General features: G+C 35.5%; 3 protein-coding genes and 1 long non-coding RNA gene across 4 annotated transcripts; 2 read left to right on the top strand and 2 right to left on the bottom strand.

Annotated features, from left to right (window-relative positions):
* The first annotated feature begins 3,552 nt into the window (after window positions 1–3,552).
* Window positions 3,553–7,045, top strand: LOC144569529 (polyphenol oxidase, chloroplastic-like). Its single transcript, XM_078319911.1, has 3 exons — window positions 3,553–4,482; window positions 4,604–5,054; window positions 6,273–7,045. The coding sequence occupies exons 1-3, from the start codon at window positions 3,698–3,700 to the stop codon at window positions 6,849–6,851; spliced, it is 1,815 nt and encodes a 604-aa protein (XP_078176037.1). The 5' UTR covers window positions 3,553–3,697; the 3' UTR covers window positions 6,852–7,045.
* A 4,746-nt stretch (window positions 7,046–11,791) lies between these two features.
* On the bottom strand, window positions 11,792–14,248 carry LOC144569574 (uncharacterized). The gene is made up of 3 exons (XR_013516092.1): window positions 13,788–14,248; window positions 13,226–13,290; window positions 11,792–13,131 (listed from the first exon to the last, which is right to left on the bottom strand). It is a non-coding gene; the product is annotated as an uncharacterized LOC144569574 (long non-coding RNA).
* Window positions 14,249–15,554: 1,306 nt separating this feature from the next.
* LOC144569557 (uncharacterized) lies at window positions 15,555–18,591 on the top strand. Its single transcript, XM_078319956.1, has 5 exons — window positions 15,555–15,818; window positions 16,668–16,773; window positions 17,373–17,444; window positions 17,622–17,836; window positions 18,242–18,591. The coding sequence occupies exons 1-5, from the start codon at window positions 15,709–15,711 to the stop codon at window positions 18,354–18,356; spliced, it is 618 nt and encodes a 205-aa protein (XP_078176082.1). The 5' UTR covers window positions 15,555–15,708; the 3' UTR covers window positions 18,357–18,591.
* Window positions 18,592–19,431: 840 nt separating this feature from the next.
* On the bottom strand, window positions 19,432–24,683 carry LOC144569356 (DNA repair RAD52-like protein 2, chloroplastic). The gene is made up of 4 exons (XM_078319660.1): window positions 24,195–24,683; window positions 23,461–23,498; window positions 22,397–22,488; window positions 19,432–19,835 (listed from the first exon to the last, which is right to left on the bottom strand). Exons 1-4 carry the CDS (start codon window positions 24,560–24,562, stop codon window positions 19,689–19,691), a joined length of 645 nt encoding a protein of 214 aa, XP_078175786.1. The 5' UTR covers window positions 24,563–24,683; the 3' UTR covers window positions 19,432–19,688.
* Window positions 24,684–25,163: the final 480 nt, after the last annotated feature.

Below are 25,163 nucleotides of genomic sequence, written 5' to 3'. Positions count from 1 at the left end.
TGACTAATTTGCAAAACGTACAATTATTGAATTTTATGATTTTTTTCTATTTTAGAATTATGCAGGTTCAAGCCAGTTGAAATTGCAATGCAGATTGCTTGAACTGAAGAAGTCATGAAGACATTTATCAATAATTTAAATTGTAAAATTATAAATTTGGTAAAGTATTTTTGATGTTGTTTCAACAGGATACAAACATTGGTAATGTTTGTAAAACGTTATAACGATTATACTTGTAAGAAAATGCTGTGGAACAACTTGGTCAAACTCAGAAGGAATCAAAAAGTTATAATGTTTGTGAAAAAGTTATAACTTTTGTGAAAAATATCTGTGAAAAAGTTATAACGTTTTAAAAATTTATAACGTTTGTGAAAAAGTTATAACGTTTTAATTAAATTTTCAAACTTCATAAATTCCTATTTTTAATCAAGTTTTTACAGTGCAAAACGTTACATAACGTTTTACTGAGCTCACAAAAAATTGAAAACCCTAAATCGTATTTTGAACTAAAATATTGTAATGTTTTAAGTCAAATTGCTATTTCTGGAGCTGTCTCTATAAATAGAGTTGTGGGGTCTCTTCCTCACTTGAACTTAGCCGCCCCAAATTTCAAAAAGCCAGATCTTTGTGAGCTTGAGTTCCTCTATTGTTGTGAGAGGTTAAAACATCAATATCCTTCAAACAACCTCAAATCTACTTCACTAATATTGAGTTAGATTAGGTTAGAGTGAGTTTTTGAGTGTTTCTCTTGCGAACATTGTTTTAGAGACTTCGTTCTCTTCTTGAGTTGTCCGTGTGACTTTCCTTGGTTGTAAGGGCTCGCCGGCTCTTATCTCTAGTTGGTCGTGTGACTTCCTTTGGTTGTAAGGGCTCATCGGTTCACAAATTGCAAATCTTTCTCGTTGGGTATAGAAAGGCGCACCCAGAAGAGGTTGCGACTCCCCGGAGACGTAGGCCTTTGTTTTGTCGAACTCCGTTATTACCCCGAGTGTCAAATTTCTCTAAACTCATCTATTTACTTTTCATTGTATTTATTTTCAGTTTTTGTAGTGATTAGCGGTGCATTTAGTATAACACAAATAATCGATCCAAACCGTTAGATGTGATCTCTATATTAAAATGTTATTGGGATCAAATTTTACATTTTTCATATTTTTTCTATTTATTAAATCAATTTTAAAATTGTTGATTTTAATAAACAATGAAAAATTTCTGGATCATTGGAAATAATAATTTTAAAACTGACTTAATAAATAGTAAAAAGTTTTCAAAAATATAAAATTTGGTCTCTACATACATTTTAATATAGATCGAACGTTGAACGGTTTGAATTAACTATTTGGATTTTGAAAATGTAAAAATCGAAGCGTTTGTTCTACAGCCTAGGAACAAACATTTTGACACTAGTCTCTCTTCCCCTCTCTCTCTCTCTCTATATATAAATAGATAGATAGAGAGAGAGAGAGAGAGGGGATCCAATTACATTATTTTACGGTGACACATCTTAACACCATATTTTTATAAGTTATTTTTCGATTTTAAAATTCAAAAGTCAATCCAAACTGTTCAACATGATATTCTTATTAAAATATGCTTAGTGATCAAATTTTATATTTTTTTAAAACTTTTGATATTTATTAAAATAGTACAAAATTATTATTTTCAAATAATTTTGAACCATTGAAAAATAGCGAATTGTTAAACATAATCTCTAAATAAAAATATATCTGGATATACTTTTATTCGCTTCAGAATTCTTTATACTAATGTTTAGATAGGTAAAATAACGTTACATTGAGAATATTCTACTCAGTAAAAGCAATGCAGAAATTTTTTCCTCCCACAATTCGGTAGATATAAAAAGGAAAAGGGAAATTTTATGTTTACTCATCGAAAACTAAAAACTAAGTATTTCTTCCCAAAAATTCATAATATCATGTTTATCTTTTTAAACTTCAAAAATACACAAATTTACTCATTTTAATATCTATTCTAGTAAAACTTATTTTAAATTTATGAACTACCCAATTTACTTCATAAAAAATAAATAAAAACTATGTAGCGTGTTTTAGAACAATGTCAGTCTTCTAATTAAGCGGTTTCTGAGGGAAAATAAGTTATTCTCTACTTTTGACGCTTACAAAGTGACAATTATGTATATGCTTGTGTAAGTGTTAGAAGTAAATAAATTACATATTTGTCTTTGGAAATTAACCAATTAGAATACATAAATTTTTCCGAATTTTTTAATGAAGGGTAAAATAAGAATTTCATAAATTTAAATAAGTTTTAATAGAAAAGATATTTAAATGAGTAAATTTGAGTTTAAAAGAATAAATATGATATTATGAATTTTAGAGGAGAAAATTGAGAGGTATATTCATGGAATCCCGAAATTTTTATTAATATCAAAAATAAATAAATCAAAAACTACCCACGTTGTTGGGACATTTCGAAAACTACCTAAATTGGTAAAAAATTTATCGGTTAGAGATCTATTTTTCATCAAAAATAATACTGGTTCAATATCATTTGAAACCTACAAAAAAAATTTGCGGTCGAAGAAACCTGTAAATTTTTTATAGGTTTTGGGACATCTTCAACAGATATATCATACAATACATCTCAAAGTCGTGTTTATTTATTGTTATTTAGTTTTGTTACTTCTACATAAAATAAATCAGAACTTGCACTCGTTTAAATAATAAGTCTCACGGTATCAGATACAAGTATAGTTTGCTAGTAAGTGGATGTTATCAATTCGTAAATTTTTTTCTTTCTTTCTTACTGTATTATTGACAGGTTTTGTCTCAAACTAGTATTAATAAAAAAAATTGCTACTTGTATTAATAATATTTTTATTTAGTTTTGTTATTTAGTTTTTATTTGGATCTGTAGAAGTTTTCTCCACGATTTTCACTTAGCCAGAATTAGTATAGTTAAAAAAACTGTTTTCTGCCTCAGTTTCATCTAGGAATAAGATGTTTTGGCTCTGGCCAAACTATCCACTTTTCTGCACAGCTGTTTCAGGTCCTATTTCGGCCAGAAACAACCTGTTTCTACTCTAGCTGAAAAACCTGTACAAAATTTGTCTGTTTTGGGACGAAATCTGTAAAATTTTTACAGGTTTCTCAAGCTACAAATTTTTTTTGCAGGTTTCAAATGGCATTGGACTGTTATTATTTTTGACCGAAACCTGTACAAAATTTGCCTGTTTTGGGATGTAACCTGTAAAATTTTTATCGGTTTGAGTAGTTTTCGAAATGTCCCAAAAATTGACAAGTTTTTTTTTTTTTTTTTTTTTTTGGATATTAATAAAAATTTCGGCATGAATTCACTCAAATGAAAGGGAGAGACTAGGGACAAATCCGAAAAGGGAACATAAAGAAGTTGAGATTTCAGTATTTCTCCATATTTCAAACGGAACAGCAAATTCTGTCCGAAATCTCAGTCATTTTATCCGAATCTACTAATCTTTCGTCGGTACAATTCTATATAAACCCTACTAGAAATCAACTCAAAACCCAAGCTCACCTACTCTGATTCACTGATTAGGTTGTGTGCTTGTGTAGTGTATCCTCAATCGTTCTCCATTTTCTCCTCTCATATCCTTCTTACATTTCCATATAATATCAAAACATTCATACGTACGTACGTATACAATTTCCTTTTTTCTGGAAGTAACATAAAACTGAAAATGGCCACCTGTCGTGTTGGTTTCATGGCCAACATGGTCACCTCTGCATGCCCTGTCCAGAGAGAGCGTCGCCTACGCGAACGCCGGGTCCGTCTCGTACCACCACGTGCAAGCACAAGTTCCAACAACAATGGTCCTGCCAACAGATTTTCCATGGACCGGCGCGATGTGTTGCTCGGTCTTGGTGGTGCTGCTGCAGCTGCCAGTGTCCTAACTCCCGGGGGAGTCATCCTTCCAGCAATGGCTAATCCGGTGGCTCCGCCAGACCTGTCGAAATGCCACATCGCCACCCAGGGCGCTCCCCCGGGCGAAGACAAATGCTGCCCACCATACAGCATGGCGGAGCTGCCCACCAAACCTGTTGACTATGACTTCCCACGCACGCCTCTGCGCGTAAGGCGACCGGCCCACGAGGTGAAGGAGGATCCTGATTACATGAAAAAATACACGGAGGCGGTGAGAAAAATGAAGGAGCTGCCAGAAAAGCACCCCTGGAACTTCTACCAGCAGGCACTTGTGCATTGCGCATACTGCAACGGTGCCTATGATCAGGTCGGTTACGAAGGTGTAGGAGGTGTAGGAGGTGTAGCGCTTCAAATGCACTACAGCTGGCTCTTCTTGCCATGGCACCGGTACTACCTGCATTTCTTTGAGCGGATTCTTGGTAAGCTGATAGACGATGACACATTCACGCTGCCGTATTGGAACTTCGACGTGAAGGAGGGAATGAAAATTCCAGAGATCTTCACCTCCGATCAAAACTCTCCCCTCTACAATGAAAAAAGGTATATATACAATCATGTTAATTTCACCAAACAAGCTTGACTAATCATAATTAATTAATTAATTGATTAATTAATAATTTAAAGACTAACATTAATTTTATTTTGAATTAATTATGAGCAGGAACTTGGATCACTACAACAAAATTTTAGATTACAGGTACGGATATAAAAATACTAGCGGGTCGAACGCGTCTAGTGATGATGAACTAGTGCAAATGAACATGAGTTACTTGCGATCGACTATCAAGAACAGCCTGCAGCTGCCTGAGCTGTTCATGGGGGACCCCCTGAGAGCCGGCGAGCCAGATTCAAACAAGGGAAGCGGCGGCCTCGAGGCCATCCACAACGGCATCCACCAGTTTGTGGGGCCCACAGAGGCACCTCACACGGACATGGGCAATTTCGCAACGGCGGCGAGGGACTGTGTGTTTTACAGCCTGCACGCTAATGTGGATCGCTTATGGCACCTCTACAGGAACTTCAGAGGTAATCGGGTTGAGTTCAATGAGCCCGACTGGCTTGATGCGACATTCATCTTCTATGATGAGAATGAACGAATTGTTCAAGTCAAGGTAAAAAATGATACACACGCACACACACACACACTAACACTAAATTTTATTTTCGGTACAACCAGACTAATATTTCAGGACCCTTTGCGGTGACGTCCTCTAAAAGAATGGTACTCTAAAATAAAATGCGACATACATACATAAATACATAAATACATACATATATACATTATAGTTCGATCGTCAGGTAGATCTAAGTCAATCGAATGAACTTGCCATTTCTCAAATTTATATGAATATCAAAGATTCCGTAGTGAGTTTATATTCTTAGTACTTGCTTAATTTACTCTAAAAGAATCCTCCTTCGTTTTATTTAAAGTAGAATTATATGAAAGTGTGGCTGAAAAAAAATAGAATTTCAGTGAACTGTTAGGGTTGCCTAATTCAGATCCTCCTTGGTATCATACGTAGAAGGGAATTTTTAAGAATTAGTGAATTCGGATAGTTCTTTTAACTTTAAACAAATTATCTCAAACACAAATAATACTGGCTCCCTGACCATTCCGAATAGGTACCGTTTTTGAGTTAATCTGAAGTTGTAAAGTAGTCGAGCGCACCTTACACATACATGAGAGGATACGCGTTCAGAGTTGCCTGAATACGTACACTAACGTAGTAATGGTTAGTGATGACTATATGACTATATCTTTACAATCAGAGCTTGAGGTAGAGTCCCTTCAAGGAATAGGTGGGGCAATTATTATTGTATTTGTAACTTATATTATATATAATTTAGAGTAAAATATTATAAACAGTGTAAAATTAACCTTTATTTGCAACATGAAAATATTACATAATTGACTCTATTTCTGTTTGATCTCCATAATTTGAAAGTCTAAATCTATTACTAACGGTACAAAAGCCAGATAATAAAAGCAACATTTAACCATTATTAGTGGTGTGCAATATATTATGTAGTAGCATGAAGAACTGTATCTCAGTTATAACTTACAAGAAATACAATTATAACCAGGAATGATTTCACTATTCGTTTCAATTTATGGGCCCTAGCCCTGTAGCGTCTTTGATAATATTTGGATCGTTATCAATTATTGTAGTAGATAGATTTACCAGCTCCGCATTTATCATTGGTCCATTGTATGTTATGAGGGAGCAAAATGTTGCCTTTCTATAAAAACTACAAACTTTTATAGGGGGGTTCCGATGTATGCACGAATCTAAATGCAGATCGGACGTTTGTTTATTTGTAATTTGTAGGTGAAGGACAGTCTGACCCCGACGAAGCTGCGGTACACGTATGAGGAAGTGCCGATTCCCTGGATGGGAAGCCTCAGGGTACAGAAGACCAAAGAGACGAAGCGCAAACAAGACCTGAACCTGGTACGCATCAGCGATTTTGGTACGAAGCCACGTGAGCTCGGTTCAACCCCGTTGCGTGTCATGGTGCCCCGCCCTAAGACAAACCGCAAGAAGAAGGACAAGGATGAGAAGGTTGAGGTGCTCCAAATCCAAGACATCGAGGTCAAATCGCACGGTCCCGCAAGGTTCGATGTGTTTGTGGCTGCACCTTACGGTGATCTGGCAGGCCCGGATTTCGGTGAATTTGTGGGAAGTTTTGTGAAGCTGCCTCACAAGGCAACAAAAGAAGGGAACAATGGAGTGGAAAAGCACAAGGGAAAGACGAGCCTGAAGCTCGGTCTCACCGCAGTGTTGGAGGACATTGAAGCAGAGGATGCCGAGAAGCTGGTTGTCACGATCCTGCCATCTGGTGGCGATGTTACCATTGGTGGCATCCAGCTCAAGCTGGTTCAGGCTGATAGCCCCAGGCTTCAGTGATCATGGATCATCATATCATATATCTTCCCCGATTAGTATGCATGATTAAATAAGATTTAAGAGTGTGCTGTTTATGTTTGGTTGATGGTTTCGTCAGTTTGCCTTTGCTATTTCTCAGTTTCTGTACCAAGTAATGTATGAGTACTTTGTATTGTGGTCGGGGATGATTTGGAGCGTGAATAAATTGCAATCTTATTTTCTAATTAGTTTCAAGGGTAAATTTTTATCCGAGGTTAGTTAACTTTGTTCTTTATAGGGGTGTCAATGAGTACGGTACAGGTCGGGTGGAGACATTTTCATATCCATACCCATTAAAATTGACCTTACTCATACCCTATCCATACCCATTAAAAATTGATCTTATCCTACCCTATCTTTACCCGTTAATATTATCGGGTAACAAAACGGTAGCGGGTGAATAACGGATAATACTAGTATAATAATTAGTTTTATTATATTTTACAAATTAAATATCAAAAACTCATTCATTTTAACACATATATAATTGCATTTCTAATAAAAAAATAAAATAAATGTGCAATCAATTCCAACCAAGGTTCTAAATAGCGATTATAGCGGCATGGCGAGGAGACAAAAAAAAAAAGCTATTGCGAATAGCGTAGCTATAGCGGAAGCTATCACACATAGCGATTTTCCCTTTTCAAACTTTATATTCTATATTTCTACTAATTATCAGCATAATCAATATTAGAGAATTGATGTAACAACTAATTTAAGTCTATACTTTTTATCAATTACGCAAATTAGAAGGGAAAAAAAATCTAAAAAGTAACATTACATAATAGTTTATACTTCATGATATTACATATTATAATAGACAAAGAGCAATTAATTTTATAAGGTAAATGAAGTCAATATACATATTTAAACATTTTATAATTATAATAATAATCAAAATCAGCTTTCAATTGAAACGAACGATAATAATTTTACAAATGAATACTATAAAAAGAGTAATCAAAATGAAGAATTAGTATTTGAATATTTCTCAATATAGAATGATAGAATAAATTACAAATAAAAATAGAAGCATATAGTTTGGTTTAGTATACTTATCAGAAAACCATGTAGCATTAGAAATAAGAATAGAAGTACAGAAGTCCATATAAATTGCAAAAAAAAAAAAAAAACCATGTAGCATAGCGGTAGCTATAGCGGGTCTCATATAGCGGTAATAGCGGTCAGCTATTATAACTATAGCGGTCGTAGCTGAGTTAGCGCAATTTTATCTCATAGCTTAGCGTTTATGGTCTGGAAGAGCTATAGCGTAGCTATAGCTAGCTATTTAGAACCCTGATTCCAACTAAATTATTTTTTATAAAGAATAAAAATTCAAAAACACGAATATACATTTAAGTGGGTTGGAAATTGAATTAAATATACATTTAAGTGAGTTGGAAATTGAATTGAATATATATTTGGATTTTATAATTATCCTATAGGGTAACGGGTACGAAATAGTCATTACTCATACATTTATCCATTTATTTAACGAAAAAAAAATCTTACCCATACCCAATAAGCTAACGAAAAAAAAATCTTACCCATACCCGCCTTATCGAATACGATACGGGTCGGGTAAACGGCTAAAAAGGTACCATTGACACCCCTAGTTCTTTATCATAAATTGGTCACTTAAGTTTAATTTGTCTTTCTAATTATAGTTATTGAATTTTTTATTTGTTTCAACTAAGTTATTTTGTAATTTTTCAATTTGAAAACTAACGAAATATACATATTCCATTCAAAATTCTAACAAAATATGCTCATCCATCTCATATCATTTTATATTTATTAATTTTTGGCCAAAAAAATAACGAATGAGTATATATAGTCTGTTGTATTTTGGATCAAAAATTATAAATCAGTGACTTGATTTGAAACAAATAAAAAAATTAATGACTATGGAAAGATAAATTAAACTGAAGTGGCCAATTCATAACAATGAACTTTGACAAAATTTAGCTAAGTTTTAATATTGTTATCTCTGACTTCACTCAGATTCAACTCCTCTCCGATACTGTAGAGGATGGGCCTCATTTTACAGTTTGAGATTAAATCTCATCGCTTTGAGATTCAGGCTACCGCAGGGGCAGTATTATTGAGCTTTGAGATTAGAAAACCTTCTAGTTATTAGTGCGCGCCTTATTGAAGTCACATCCCTCAGGTTACCTGACTGAGTACAATTAAAACGAACGGTCCAGGATTATTCCTTTTAACTTGTCACTAATTTCTAAGCACAAATAATATTGGTCCCTGCGCCATCCTGAATAGACACTGTCTCAAAGTAAATCTGGGCCGTCCGTTTCAATTGTGTTGAGTTAATTAGGTACCTGGGAAGATACAACTTATGCACTGCCCATATTAGTTGATTGATGGGTCAAATTTTTATTTCCACCTAACAGAGATTTAATGAAAAACAAGAGTAAAAACCTGAAACATGCAACCAAAACCAGACTGACACCGCACTTGGAGATGAAACTAGAGTACTAGACAACGCTGCCTAGATTAGCTGACTGCCCATGGAGAGTATGTGGTAGGGGTGATTAATGAGCGAGTTAGGGTATGCTCATGCTCGCTCATTAAGTAAATGAGCGAGTTTAAATGAGCGGATAAATGAGCGAGTTGTAAATGAGCGAGCTTTTAATGAGCGAGTTATGAGCGGCTCACGAGTTATGACTTATGACTCATAACAAAATTATATAGTGTGCCCACACATAACAAAATTTGTTAAGAGTCATCATAACAAAATTTGTTAAGAGTCATCATAACAAAATCCAACAAATTGTCATAATTCATTTAAATGAGTGAGTTGTTATGACTATTACTTGTTTTGGGTTTTAGGCGGAGGTTTTGGTTCTGCCAATTTACAAAAAAAAAATGAATATGAAACTATGAATATTAGTATATTACACAGGATTAAATGTTACATTGTGCTCACTATATTACACAGGATTAAATGTTACATTGTGCTCACTATCTATCAATCTTAATGAGACAATGTTGATGTTACACATAATTACATAAGATTAAATGTGGCAGGGATTATATGTGGTAAATTCTTAATGAGCGAGTTGGGTCATGCTCATGCTCGCTCATTAAGTAAATGAGCGAGTTGTTAATGAGCGGATAAATGAGCGAGTTTAAACGAGCTTTTAATGAGCGAGTTTAAACGAGCTTTTAATGAGCGAGTTTAAACGAGCTTTTAATGAGCGAGTTATGAGCGGCTCACAAGTTATGAGCGATTTACTCACCCCTAGTATGTGGCACTCAAAGTGGAAGCCAGCATGAACCAAGAAACTAAAGGCACTGTTCTCACATAAAGATAAGGAAACAAACTTTTATTCACATTTCTAAAATATGTTGAGCATTCACATTTATTGAGCTCCTATTCACACTGACAGACGTGTTGACATTCATTAATATGTTGGGAATCATAAAGGCCAAACAATTACGCTTTATCTAGAGATCAAACATTTACATTTCATCTAGGGATCAAACACTTACACTCTGAGAAAGAAGAAACAATCCCCACCTTAACTAAGGACCGTCCTATGCCAAAGAGACTCAAAACATAATCTTTAGTGCGGAATACAATACCTGATTCCATGTCGTTTGCCATAGAATATCCAAAGTCTATGGTGGAGCAACAACCATCTTCGTGAGAGCGAGACAAGACTCTTGATGCCAAGATTTTCCTCTCGCTCTTTTGGTTGAATCGTGGATTAAGTCTTCCAAAGCAACAAGATTTGCCCTTGAGAAATCATCTCCAAATTTCTAATGGATTTCTCCTCTCAATTCTTTGATGGTAGAAGAATGGAGAAGGCACTCAAAATTCAGTATAAAATAACCTCTCTTCATAATTCTAAGTTGAGTTGGTTATCTTGTGTCTTAGGACTCATCATTATATAGTTTTACACATCTGGCACTGCGAGTGCGCCTGCACTGGGCCACACTGGGTTGAGACACTTCTAAATAACTGTTTTTCTTTCAGTCCTGAATTTTGCCTAAGTCCTGAGTGCGTCCGCACTGGGGTCCAGTGCGTCTGCACTAGGCTCAAACTTTTTACTGCGCTGAACTTCAGAAAAAACTCCTAAGTCTTGAGTGCGTCCGCACTAGGCTCGGACTTTTTCCTGTGTTGTCCTGAAGTTTCCAAAAATTGGCTAAGTATTGAGTGCGTCCGCACTCAGGGTTCTGAAAGCATTTTTCAGTATTTGCAAATCTCAGAATCAGTCCATCAATGATTTGATCTTTGCCTAAATTGTTCTATACATTTATGGACCACATCCTATTGAATACATAGATTGTCTAATATCTTAATTTTATATTAGATCACTTTAATTGTGACAATCTTATATGACAGTAAACAATTCATAATTATATTACATATATGCTTAACGTTGGATTAAGATCAAACATAATCTCCAGTTCACCACTACAGCATAAAAGACTTTCAGAGACCGGTTTTCCGGTCTCTGATAGTCACGTCGCCGGTCGCTGATAGTTACTCCGGTCGCAGAAAGCTGATTCCAGTCTCTGATACTCCGGTCGCTGAAAGCATTATCGCAAATACTCTTCTGATGACGTCACCGGTAGCTGAATGACGTCATCCGATCGCTGATTCTTTTTCTGCGACCAATTTTTTTTTTGACGCTGTTTTTTCTTGCTGACATCATGAAAGAGTATCTGCGATCATGGACCGGTCATTGATACCCAAAATCTGGTCGCCGTTACTTCTTTTTTTTTTGCAGAATATAGGTATTAACTATATTATAGAGTGCATCACTAATTCAAATGTCGCATTTAGGTAATATAAATTTTACATATTAATTCCACATTAATTCAAATATCAACACAACAATTTTAATTTTGCCATAGTATTAATTACAATTTCCTCAAAATTCTCAAGTCATAAAATAAAAAAGCAAAAAATAACCCTGCATATTTGATTAGGAAGTAAATTGAAACAAAATCTCAAAATTACAGTCTTTCACTCATCTAAACCTCCCAATTTAGTAACAAAATTACATTTTCTGGTTTTGTCACAACAGTAGCTTCAAGAATACCTGAGCTTTGAAATAACAGAACCGGTCATGCCCACACAATATGAGACTTAATTTTATTAACAAATTCAAAGGACCACAGAATTATACCTACATTAATACAATTTTCTCAAAATTCTCAAGTCTTTCTGTTCTTACTATCATTGACACCTCACGCACAAGTCACGACCGACATTGTTAAGGATTACATCACATCATATACCTACATTAATACAAGTCAAAATTACAAGTTATTCCTAGATAAACATATAAATAGAAACAAGTACAAGGTCATTCATGCAAAAAAAATTATAAATTTCTAACTCGATACGGTTTCATTATATCGGTGCAAATACCACTTCCAAAAAACAGTTCCAATAAAATTAGAATTTTATACCTAGCTACAGGTCATGGAATGACCTCAAATTGCATACATAGTTATGAAATGACCTGATATGTACTCCAGTATAAAACTTTCTATTTATTGGAATTCTTAAGGATTTTCAAGTAATTATTGAAACCTCAGCCAACAAAGAAGAAAACTGCACAATAATTGTGAGTTCGTACAAATCTAACCTTCACAAAACTGTGGATTCCACTGAGTTCTGGACCTTTACAATTTTTGAGAATTTTTTAGCATACAATTTATGACCTAACAATCATTTTCATATAAAGAACCAAACATTCTATGTATTCAATTGACCACAATCAATTTTCAAAGATGGACTGTCAGAAAAGGGTAAAATTGTCAGTCAAATCAGAACCTTGTGTAGAAACTGACAAGTACATAAAATTGGAAGAAACTCATAGATGCATGTGTAAAACTGCAGTAAAGACAATAGAAAAAAATTAGTTCTACAAATAATTCAAAATAGCTTAATACTTTAATTCAACAAAAATACTGGTTTTGTCACAACAGTAGCTAAGCATAAAAAAAAGAGGTACAAAGAACACCAGTTCTTAACCATAGTCATAGAGATTTAATTCAACAATTAACATCCAACAATTAACAATGATAATACTTAGACCTTGTAGTCTTATTTAAGAAATTGACAATAAAAATACAGTACATAACTAAAGACAACATAAAGAACATTCCATCAATTAATCCGAAATGATATATTTCCTAGAGATAATCGGAAGGTAAACAAACCTTGCCAGTATACCCAGCTTTTGCAATGTCACTAATTCAAAAGCTCAAGACCCTCTTTGGTCTCCTACAATCCATAATATATAAAGAAAATTCCTGAATCATTTATATACAGACATGCCCACAAAACCATATATAATATAAATAGCAGTATAACAAACCTTTTTCTTTATCTTGCCACCAGGAAGGCGTTTCACCTCCTCTTGCTTGGAGGCTGAAGCTTCCCCTATTGATAAAAAAAACAAGTATCAAATAATTAACTAAAATGCTCAAGTTCAGAATTGAAGTCTATGATGCCAAAAGGAGGTCACATTTTATAAACTAAATACTACAACCTCAGCTGTAAGATTTGTATGTAGCGCATATCACCAATTTACCAGTGCTTCAATCCAAACAATGAAATTATATAGCAAAAAAACTAAAAGCCAAATTGATCAGTAGCAATAACACACCTCCAGTGCGAGATCACAAAAATGATATAAGCAAAAAAAATTATAGCAATAGCAATGGTATTTCACAAAAAAAGAACAACAACAATCTAACAAAGCCTTAAAGTTTAGTGTCATCAATACATCAGAAATTCGTAAGTGAGTTCACTGTCAATATTTACTACATCTAAACTTTCCGCTTTCCAGGCACGATACCGGTAAACTACAAAATTGAAACCTCTACTTAATAATTCACAAATATAATAAACTACAAGAGAGAAGAAATTGTATAAACCTGGGACTGAAGCTTGTACGGATCAGGTAGCCGTCTCTCCTTCCAGTCCTTGCGCCGACGCCACGCGGAGTTGAGGCTGAGGGGGCGCATCTGTGCTAGGTCGCGGTCTGAGGCAAGAGAGCGAGACACCGAGAGAGATGGTGCGTCTGTGCTGGCACCGGTCTGAGGCGACAGAGCGAGAGAGAGATGGGTGGGGATGGTGCGGACTGCAGAGGGATCGTATAGGCCCCGTTCGGCTAGGGCCTCCTTAAGAGCCTCCTTTAAGAGCCTCCTTTAGCTTTCTTAGCCACTTAATTTTGCCGAACACCGATTCCTTAGCGCGGATTAAGACAACCTCCTTTAATCTCCTTTTGTCCGGATCTTAATCCCCTGCCCGTTCCTTAAGACACCTCCCCCCTTCCTTTAGCTTCCTTTAGCTATCTTAATCCTTCGCCCATTCCTTTAGCTTACCGAACAATCCCTTCTTAACACGAATTATTATTTAATCCACCATGTGTTGCCGAACGGGGCCATAGGGTTGGGCGATTAGGTTTTTTCTCATTGAGAAGGGTCGGGGCAGAACGGCGATTAGGTTTTTGTGCATCCCAGCAAAAAAATTTGGGTCGGCGTGAGAATTTTGACCTTAGACAGGGTTTTGGGAGATCAACACGCGGGAGGATTTTGGTCTGGCGCCCAATTTTGGAGGTTTTTTCGTATGGTTGCCAATAATTTTTGGATTTTTTTTTTTTTTTTTTTTTTTTGGGAAAAAAAGACTTTCAGAGACCGGAAATATTGCCTGTCGCTAATACCGGTTGCAGATAATATTTTTTGCTGTAGTGCACATTGGCAAGAACTAGAAGAGTATCCTCGGAGATGAGAATGAATGTCGTTGTCGAAAGCTAGGAAGCCATCGATCTGGAGAAGAATCAGATGAGGTACAACATCTACTCGATAGGTCCGACGAACCGTCATTAGCAAGATGAGCGAGATGGTTACCCGTGCAGACGTGCAGTGAGAATATCGCGGTGAAGGAAAGAAAAAGAAAATATAGAAACAGATAAGAAAGAGTAATGTTGAGAGAATATAGAGGAATGAGACGAGGTTATCGAGAGATAAGAGAAGATATCTGTATAAATTCGGATCCAGTGCAATAAGCATTCAATTCGTCTGATGCCGTTCTCATTCTACCCGGTACTACCACACTGGATTGAACTCCCCGTATAGAGAGATATCTGTATAAATTCGGATCCAGTGCAATACTAGTACAATAAGATCGAGTCTTCAGTTTTAAATTGACACGAATCTCAAAACAGACCCCTATAGCTAAATAAGCATTCAATTTCAATCACTCGAGAGTCGAGAATTCGAGATGTATAACCTGATTTAAATCCTTCCGTCGCAAGTTTCAACTCTCAAGCACCTCGTCAACGACGTCAAGTCTGCAAACAATTCCTTGAAACGGACTCAGTTCAGTATTTCAATCGTCTCCAGTGTTCATCAAATCCGGACTCGGATCTTCTTTACCAGACCAACCCAATTTTGAACTCGTCAGAAATACAGAGAGAGGTGGAACAACCCAAAACTGGAGACGAACCGGCTCCTGCCTTCGTCGCGAACTCGCGGTTCGCGAACCCTCTGAATTCTCCCCGAACCAACCCAAGATAAAGACTGAATAAACCAGATAAATTGTTTATAAACAAATTCGTATATAACGAGTCATTATCTGGAAAGACGCTTATGATTTAAGCAGCCTTATAACCCGCTACATATTTGATTATTGAAAAAATGTAACAGAATATTAAAAGAATATTAAACAATTAGAACGATCAAGTCGGTTCGCCATTGGGTCTTTGATGGGAGCGAGCAGAGAGAAGAATTAAGACTTAACAGAAAAAAGGGGAAAAGATTTAATTGAATTAAGCTTTCATTAATTGAGAGAAAAATGGCGTTGAATCCACAATTGTATGGAAACGGGATGCCAGTGGCGTTTGTCGGAGAGATGTTCGTGCTAGCTCGTGACGGAGTCGAATTTCAAGTCGATAAGATTCCTGGGTTCGTTTTCCATTTCCCTCGATTTTCTGGTTTTATCCGACTTTTTATGAACTTAAGTGAATGTATTGATCTGTTACTAATAATAAGCTAAAATGAAAGCATCTTTGAACTTCCGTTGAGCTCAATTACATATGAGTTTGTTGTTTATCAATACGGAGGTATTATACTTCATTTCTTTGAAAATTTACACGATTAATTCACAAAAAGATAATATCTATGAATGAAATCGTATTGTCTGCTCGAATTTGTAGTAGCAAATGTTAGCAACTCTTGATTTTGTAAATAAAAATTTCCATGATATTTAAATTTGGAAATTACTACATTTTGGTGCTCATTAAAATCTGAACTCATGATCTGATTTGTTCTTATTCTATAGTAAAATTCCACGTTCTGACATCAACCAGAATTTTGCCTGTAAAGAAATATCAGCAATCAACAAAATAGGTGCATGATGGATCCGGACTCATTTTTAAGGACTTTACATTTGTTGGCCTTGTTAATTTTAAACAGAAAACTGATAAGAACTTCCATTCATCCTCTGACTGAGTGTATTTGGTCAAAGTGTGCAAAGGAAATGTACCTAGTGGTACCAGTGTGTATTGGGATTACAGTGATTCCAATTTACTTGGGGTTGTTTGTTTTCTATAATAAGGCTACTTTTGAGCTCAATGATGATGCACATCAATGTGTGGCCAATTTTACGAGTCCAATGTCATTTCTGTGCTGATCATTGTGATTGAAATTATAGCTGAATTGTCCAGACTTTGCAAGTTGAAACCATGTTTACTGTTAAATGCTTTCTTTTCAGGTCTAAATATCTACTAAATATTATCTTCCTCTTATTTGTAGGCCGGGAAACGTGAAAACTAAGGGGACAATATACTTGTCTAACATACGCATGGTGTTCGTCTCAAGAAAACCAGTTGATGGCTTCGTCGCATTTGATATGCCTTTGGTATGAGAATAATAAATTTCAGAAGAAAAAAATTACTATAAGATAATCAAGGATCTGCAGAAGAATTCCTCCCTTTTATAATTTGCAAAATGCCCATCTTATATAGAAACTAATTTTGAAGTCTCTTATGGTATAGGTTGTGCGCAATTATGGAATAACAAATAAAATAACTTTCCTAGAATGCAGGGACCTGATATTTGTGATATTATTATTCTTGTGAATAATAAAAAGTGAGGAACCTTTCTGCTTCTTTATGTTGTTAAATAGTATTTGCAAAAAAATAAAAAAAATCAAGTTCAATTAATTTGGCCTATTCCATTTGGTTGTGCTACTTATCATAGTTTTTGCACGTACTTGCAATAGAAGAGGTACCATCACTAGCTTCTTTTTACTGGTCTTCATATATGTCTCTTTCTACTGAATAAAAATTTTATACACACTTGAAATGTTAATAAATTAATATAGTCTGTTGATGCATTATGAGAAGCAAAACTGTGCACACTGTAATTTTGTTGTTTTGTAGTAATTGCTAGTCATATTTTATCTAGAAGATTCTTAAAAGGCTTGGATGCATTACAATTTTTTTTTTTTAATTACAGTTGTATGTACACGGTGAGAAGTTCAACCAGCCGATATTTGCCTGCAACAACATTTCTGGTTTTGTGGAACCTGTAAGTTTTACCTTTTTGCCCCCTTTTTTTTCTTTCAATTTGACAAGCAGAAAAGAATCTTAGTAAAGCAACATGTTAACCAGTACTAGTCTCTGCTGGTGAGGCTCATTACAGCACGTAGTGATTGACGTCCAGGTACTGAATCCTCTAACATGTGGCATCAAAATGATACAACAGGTGGTACAGAATGAGCAGCAGATAGCGGTGGCCTCTACTCACAAATTCAAGATATTGTTCAAGGAAGGGGGCTGTGGCACCTTTGTGCCCCTTTTCCTGAACCTGATTAAATCAGTGAGACAGTACAATCAGCATTCCATCAACTCTGCTGCAGCTCCCCGGGCCGACCCCTTACAGGCTGCCCAAACTCCTGTTGAGGACATGATGCGCCATGCGTGAGTTCCTGCTTCCTATCTATTTTAGTGATGTGACAACCTCTTGTATGCCCCACCCAATTAAGTATCAAAATTTGTTATAGTTTTGTCCCGGTTGTCTCCATCAATACCCAGTTAAGTATCAAATTATATTTTTGTCCCAGTAGTCTCCAATTACCAAAGTACTTCTATCTTCCTTATTTCTATAGTAGGTGGGGGTCTTAGTTTTGGCATCTTTTCAAGAAAATAGGTAAATGTGGCAACTTTTGACTTTTTCATGCATATTTTTTGAAGAATTTGTGAAAGTTTGACATTACCATTGTTATTGAAATGGCACATTATTATAATGGCAATGATGGTAACACACCAGTTGTACTAATAAGAGTCATATAATCATCATATTAACAATAATTGCATAATTTGCAGGTACGTTGATCCAAATGATCCGACAAAAATATTTCTTCAGCAGCCAACACAGGATTCGCAACTGAGGCGGCGAAATTACCATCAGCCTGCTCCTGACAATTCTGAGCAAGTCTAAGTCCAACACATCAGTGTTATCTGATGTTTAAATTGAGAAAACCATAAATACTGTTACTGCAAATGCTGTTTTACCATGCTTCTACATATAGGAACCAACCATGTTTAGTCTGTGTTGTGACTCTTTTTGTATAGAATGTGCTTGTGATTGAGATGAACATATTAAATATGAAGTACAGTTTATGCATACACACTCATTGTTTATTTGTTGCTATGAACTTTAGTTGCTTTGGACAGTGAGCTGACTGCTTGTTCTGTCTAGTGTATAATATTCTCCTTTTCCAATAAGAAAAGGAAGACGAGGGGAAAATGAAAAAAAAAAAAAAAACACAGAAACAAAGAAAACTCTTCAGTTGTTCATCATGGTCCAGCTTTTTCGGGAACCCTTCTGTTTAATCATTTCTTTGAGGGGTCGGTGAAGTAATGCAAATCAATTGGCATCAATATTAAATGGAATTTTTGTTGGGCTATTGGCAGACATTTCGTTATTATAGTTGGAAATCTGAATTGGATTATGCATTTTTGTTGGGTTAGGAGTACGGGTACTGGTACGGAAGGGCACACCGTGAAGCGCCTAATTTGCTAGGAGTCTAATTTGGTTCATGTTCCAGAATTTGCATTTTCTAAGAGAATTGAATGAGAAATAAAGCGGTTCATCATAATTGCCGCAAAAGAGATATCATTCAGAAAACAGGGACAAAGTTTTGCTCGATATTATTTTTCAGGAAGGGGGGCTACAAAACTTTAAGCTCGACGAATGTCCAGCTTACTTGAGACCTAACTAGGTTCATAAGCTCGTTCATTTCTTTATAAAGCTCTAAATGAGCTTCTAATGCTGATGTATCATATGCTGTGCACGTGGAGCGATTGATAAGAGTCCAAAATTCACCAATTTAAAAGTATGGGAAGTCAACATGCTGACTGTGTAAAGGGCAACCCAGTGACAATTTATCAAAAAAAAAAAATGAAGAGAAAAACAAAATGATAGATTTATGTTCGTTTGTGGTGAAAATCAAACAGGCAATACATTTCCCAAATTTAAGGGAATCAACATTTATCAAAGAGACGAAGAAGCATCCAACAGTGACCAATATAAACTCAAGAAAAATAGGTGATCAATAGCACAAGAGAGAAGATATTTGCCTATATTTACAAAAGACAGAAGATAATTTCAGACAGAAAAAGAAAGGACCACACACTCCCAATAATGATGGTCCATGTTCATATAGAATTTTACCTTGAAACAACAACAATCCAAAATTTCTCAAGAAAGGAAAAATCTACTTTTGGAGCTACCTCATACACAAATGGTACGTTCAAAATAAAACTTATATTATGGGGAGTCTGCATGGTGATAGAGGTATAAGCCAAAGCCAAATCGGGCACAAGCTTTGCAAAATGCAGATTCTTCAGCTGCTGTAACTGCCTCGTCTACCCTCCCATCTTTTATGCACGCTGTTCCTGTTGCGTCTCTGTGCGCCTGCATTCATACATGTATTCTTAATTTCTTACTGTTAATAAAATAATGTAAGGCTTAAACAAGTACTAGCTGGGTTCAATTCAACAACAACAACCAAGCATTTAGTCTCAAACAAGTTGGGGTAGGCCAGAAAAGAAACAATCACAATCATAAAAATTACAACAAATGCTACAACATCTTAAAGTACAAGCAAGGTTCTAAAGAAGTGTTTAGCAGCCCTTAGTTTTCTGGGGTTAATTTAGCATTTAATATTTTAGCATGATAAGATGCTGAAAAACCACAAGACCGATATATTTTTTCAAAACTAACTTTTCAAGTTTTGAAAAATCCAAATTATTAATAACAAGTTTCTATGCATATATAAATAACATAATATTAATCTTTTCATAAAAGATAGTCTCTACTCTTCTAATATGATAAATGAGTTATGCCACCATACTTCATAGTAAATAGAAATAGTACTCCTATGGTTAAAATACCGCAACAACGTAGTTTAAAGTACTAGCTAGGATCAATTGCTATGACATCTTGAAATTAGAATAGGTACTAGCATGGTCCAAATTCCAAAAATACTCTCATAACAAAGATAAATAACACTAAATTCAAACACTATCAACACTAAATCTACCTTGTCATCCAAATTTGCCAAATAGGACAATTTTATAGCAATTCCGTGTGACAAGTATTTAGGAGCTTATTTAGGTATAATGTGTTACCGAGCTTTCCAACCAATGACTAACAAAAACTGGAGATATGAGGCTGCACCCCTGTTGCTTGAACAGAATGAAGGTGGAACTGTTGATTAGGGGTGCAAACGGATCTGATATTATCCGCCCGAATCCGGATCCGGATCCGTATCTGACAATTAGATACGGAAATACGATATCCGAATATCCATGCAGATACAGATATGGTTTTAAATTTTAATTATCCATATCCAAATAATAGATATAAACCATATAGTTTAACATATATTATGAAAAAAATATGTTATTCACCATTATAATTAGATAAATATTATGAACTTCGGTAATTTTTAATAATATTTATATATTTTTTTAATAAATAATAGTACTGAAAAACGGATATCTTATCTGTATCCGTTTAATATCCGATTCGTGTCCGTATCTGAAAAATAAAAGCGGATACAGATATGGTTCCGGTCCGTTTGTAACCCTACTGGTGATGATCAAGTTGTATACAAAAGTATATGCAGGACAATCTAGACAGTTGCTCATATTTGGACAGCATTGCTGCTGTCATTGGAGAGAGAGGGTAAAGGGTAGCGGAGGCATGAACTTCTGTCTCTGAATAATGCTCTTTGTTTAGCAAGGACTCTGAATGGGATTTGTTTGGTTGGCTTTCCTATGCTAATTAGATAATATAATAATTCTTATAATAGCAATGACTTGCTTCTAATTTTCCTTCAGAATAGAGGAGCATTTCGCAAGTATGATATTTTTGGGGGCTTCTTGCAAATAAGATGCTTTTGCAAAATTCTATGTTTTCATTTAATTGTCTTTCTTTTAAATAATTGTTGCATAATATTGGTGACACGTACCTTTTTTTAAACACAGATAATTATATAAAAGCACTCATATTTCTTTAATTGTGTTAAAAAAAGTTAACTTGACAAAACCTGCTTGTGCAATTGCTATTGCATTATGATGGTCCTAACTCCCAAAGTATCGGAACTTTTAGTACCACAAGTTGTCAAAATCTTGGTTCAGCACTCATAATTCCAAACCCAAACCAAAATGATCAAATACCTTGCTTTGATCTGTGCCGTTAAAATTCATACTTAAAATTTGTTTTAGTTTAAGAAAATAGAGGCAAAATCATCTTCAAGCTTTTATTAATTAATTTAGTACATTACAATTTTTGGCCTACTGATCTTTAGTAACAAGTATCATAGTTAACAACATTTGACACAGAAAGCATCGGTCATGACATTAGGTTTGGATTGGAATTTGGAATTCAGATTATGACGATGAGCCAAGATTGTAGCAACTGATGCTGCTAGTAGCATACAAGTATGCTATTACAGAACATGCAGCCCAAGCCGTAGGTATATTAAGTAGTCAATGACGGCAGGAAATTAAAGTTCAAACGCTCATCGACCAAGAAATTCCCTTCAAATAAATAAGGATTCTTTGATGTGTTGTACATGCAAAATCTGAAAGTAACCTGTGTGCCCATACAAACAAAGAAATTCTCTCATGAAACCCTGATAAGCTTTCAAACTCACCTTTATTCAAATTCCTAATTCATCAGAAATTACCAAAACTAGCTCTCCATCCCTCACATTATGTAGAAAGAAGTATTGACAGAAGTGGGATAATTTGGATATCTTTTGCAAATGGTGATATACAGGGTGTAGTGGACAAATTTTGTGCTCAGTATTTTTTTTTTTGGTGATATTTCTATGATTTGCAGAGACAAAAAAAAAAAATTCCAGTAAAAACAACTAACAAACTATATTCAGATGATACTTAGGACTAAACCAGAAAATCCGCCTTGACTAATTAATCAATGAAAGCAAAAAAAAAAAAAAAAATTACCTCTCCATCAGTTCCTCTGATAACCACACGATAGATTACTGTGACAAGGCCACCATCCAAGAATATCACGTCACGCACTTCTCCACACCACCCTGTCAAACCACCAATCTCCTTTTATATATGTACTAAATGCTCATGGTAATTGTGTTGTAACTCTAGATCAGAATCTTCTCAATAATATCACATGTTAGGGAGAAAACTACATAATAGTCTCCTCAAAGTTCCCATAGGTAATTAAGACATACAAATTCAAAAGTTTTCTTTTTTCAATTAAAAAATAATTTTCGGATGATTTAACAACATAGAAGCACAAATAACTTCACAGGACTTCTTTTTCAAGATTCTTTTCCCTTCAAGTTAGAATCATGTAAAGTTCATGTGCTTGTTCAGATATCCTTTTCAATTGGTTCTGATGCCAAGACAAGGAACCACCTGGTACAACTATATGAACCAAGAAGGCAATTTAAACTCAAGCAACTAACACAATAATTGCTTGAAACTAAAAAATTCAGGACCATTTATGATATTCACTATAATTAACATAGGACAAAAAGGCTAACATGAATAGAAGCAAGAATTGCTTCGAAATAAGATATTCAATATCAGCAAATAATTGGCCAAACCAAACAATTAACAAAAGTGTACAGTTTGCAAATAAGGATAAAAGGTACCTTACTTCAACCCAGTTGAGGGTTGAAGCTTCAAGAGAACCACGAATAAGTGCATATATTTAGCTCACTTAAAGTCCTAATAAACCTTCAACTGTGCAACGAGCCCAAAACTCAACCACATTTCAACTCAATAAACCTCAACTTAAAACTTATTATAAAAATAAATGCTCAAATGAGCAACTTGACCTCAAATAAGACTCAATTTAGCCATCAATTCTAAACCTAGCCAAATGATGTAGAATCAGTATGACAACTAGTTGAGTAATACTTCAGACATGTGAAAGAATCTAACTAACTAAACAAATCATACTTTCAAGTTTTGACTATAAATATTGCCAAATTGTTCAGTCTTGAAGGGATCTGTGGGTTGATTGGGGAGGAGTGGGGGTTTACCTGGGGCATAAAAACTGAGCATCCTATTGGCATGATACCTACAGAATCAAACAACATCAAATTAAGCAAGTCTACAATACAACCTGTTGCATAATTTAAAATAAGTTCCAATTATTAATGACTAAGAAATACTTATTTGAAATAAGTTCCAACAGAAACGAACGTGGGATACTTATTTTTCCAACTCTATGAAAATAAATCAAATCTTTATTGTAACCAGACATACAGATAGTCAAAAAGGAATTAAAAAAACTGTGCAATATAAGAACTACAGCTAAGCTAAATTTAAAGGTAAGTTGAACGATGAGCTTAACAACTCAATATCCATATTCAATTGAATGGAAAGGTTGAACTTGCATATGTAAATCAAATAAATGAGTTGCAGAGTTGGGTTCAAACCCCTACAAAACTTGCTTGTGTAAATCAAAACTTGTTAAAAGAAATAAGGCGTGATGAAAATGTGAGAAGTCAACCAGTATAGATACAATTATAGCAATGTATTCGGCTAATAAATCAACTGTGGACGAAAGGAGGTATAATCAGAAATACTTTTGAGAAAAATAACTAGTATATTTTTAGAACAAATGAAGGGCAAAATTAGAAATTTCAATAAAAAAAGTCAAAGCATTTCTCTCCAGAAAAGAAAGAATAGTTAGAAAGAGGATGATTATAGGAAAAAAAAAAAAAGAACAAGAAGGATAGAAAAGATCGAGGAGAAATTGATGTAAACTTACCAAGGAACGGAGGCATGATCGGAGTTGATAATGTTATCAGGCACGCGCTTGTTCAAATCCCTCAAAATCTCGACTAAAGGTCTGGTGATCCCACTGGAGGCCGAGCCCAACGGCACCACATAATTGGTGGTAGGGACACCTCCAGTTCCGCCACTCATGCCCACGCCTCCCACAGTCGCCTTTGGTTTCTGCCCTCCCGTGCCATTCGCTCCCACCAGTGCTGAAACGACTGTTCGTCTCCAGTTACACTGCCCATGGGTTTTCACTATCGGTTGTGGCGCGTAGGCGGTGCTGTGGTGGAACGATCGCCGGAGTCCAGTTGAGATTGGAGCAAAGGAAGTACGGTACAGAGAGAAGCCAACTTCCATCCTCTCAATTGTCTCTCGCTCTCTCTTTCTCTTTCTCTTTCTCTGTCTGAATTTTAATGAAACGGTGGTGGTGTAGCGTGTTGGTTTGGAAGTAGCGAAAAGGAGAGTGTTTGACGAAGGTAGCGTGCACCTACCAACCTCCAAGCACGTATCCTCTGAATTAACTCAAACGAGAATCTTTTGAGTTAATGTATATAAACCGTCCAATTCACTTTAAAATCCGTGCGAACTAGATCTGCACTAATATTAAAGATCCACGTGTTAAAATCAGACGGTCATATTGGTTCCGTATAATATCAAACGGACAAGATCCATTAACTCAGAAGACTCCTTTTGAGTTAATGTAGAGGATACGTGTTCCAACGTCCCGAAATCGTATCAACCGAGTGCGTATCCTCTAAGATATCTCAACTTTTGCATGACCGACATGTCCGGTTCCTATTCGGCGGTGATGTAGGGGTCAGTATTATGTGTACTTCGAGATTCGTGCAGAACATATTTAAACGTTTGGGATTTTCCATAAAGTCACGCAAAGTTTGAGATATCTCAGAGGATACGAATTCGTATCAACCCCACCCAGTTAGTACCTGAGAGGTGTAGA

Source organism: Carex rostrata, chromosome 18, assembly GCF_964058835.1.
Source record: "Carex rostrata chromosome 18, lpCarRost1.2, whole genome shotgun sequence".
In the NCBI taxonomy this organism is placed as follows: Eukaryota; Viridiplantae; Streptophyta; class Magnoliopsida; order Poales; family Cyperaceae; genus Carex; species Carex rostrata.
The sequence above is the reverse complement of the archived record's forward strand: the minus strand, read 5'-3'. Positions and strand labels throughout refer to the sequence as shown.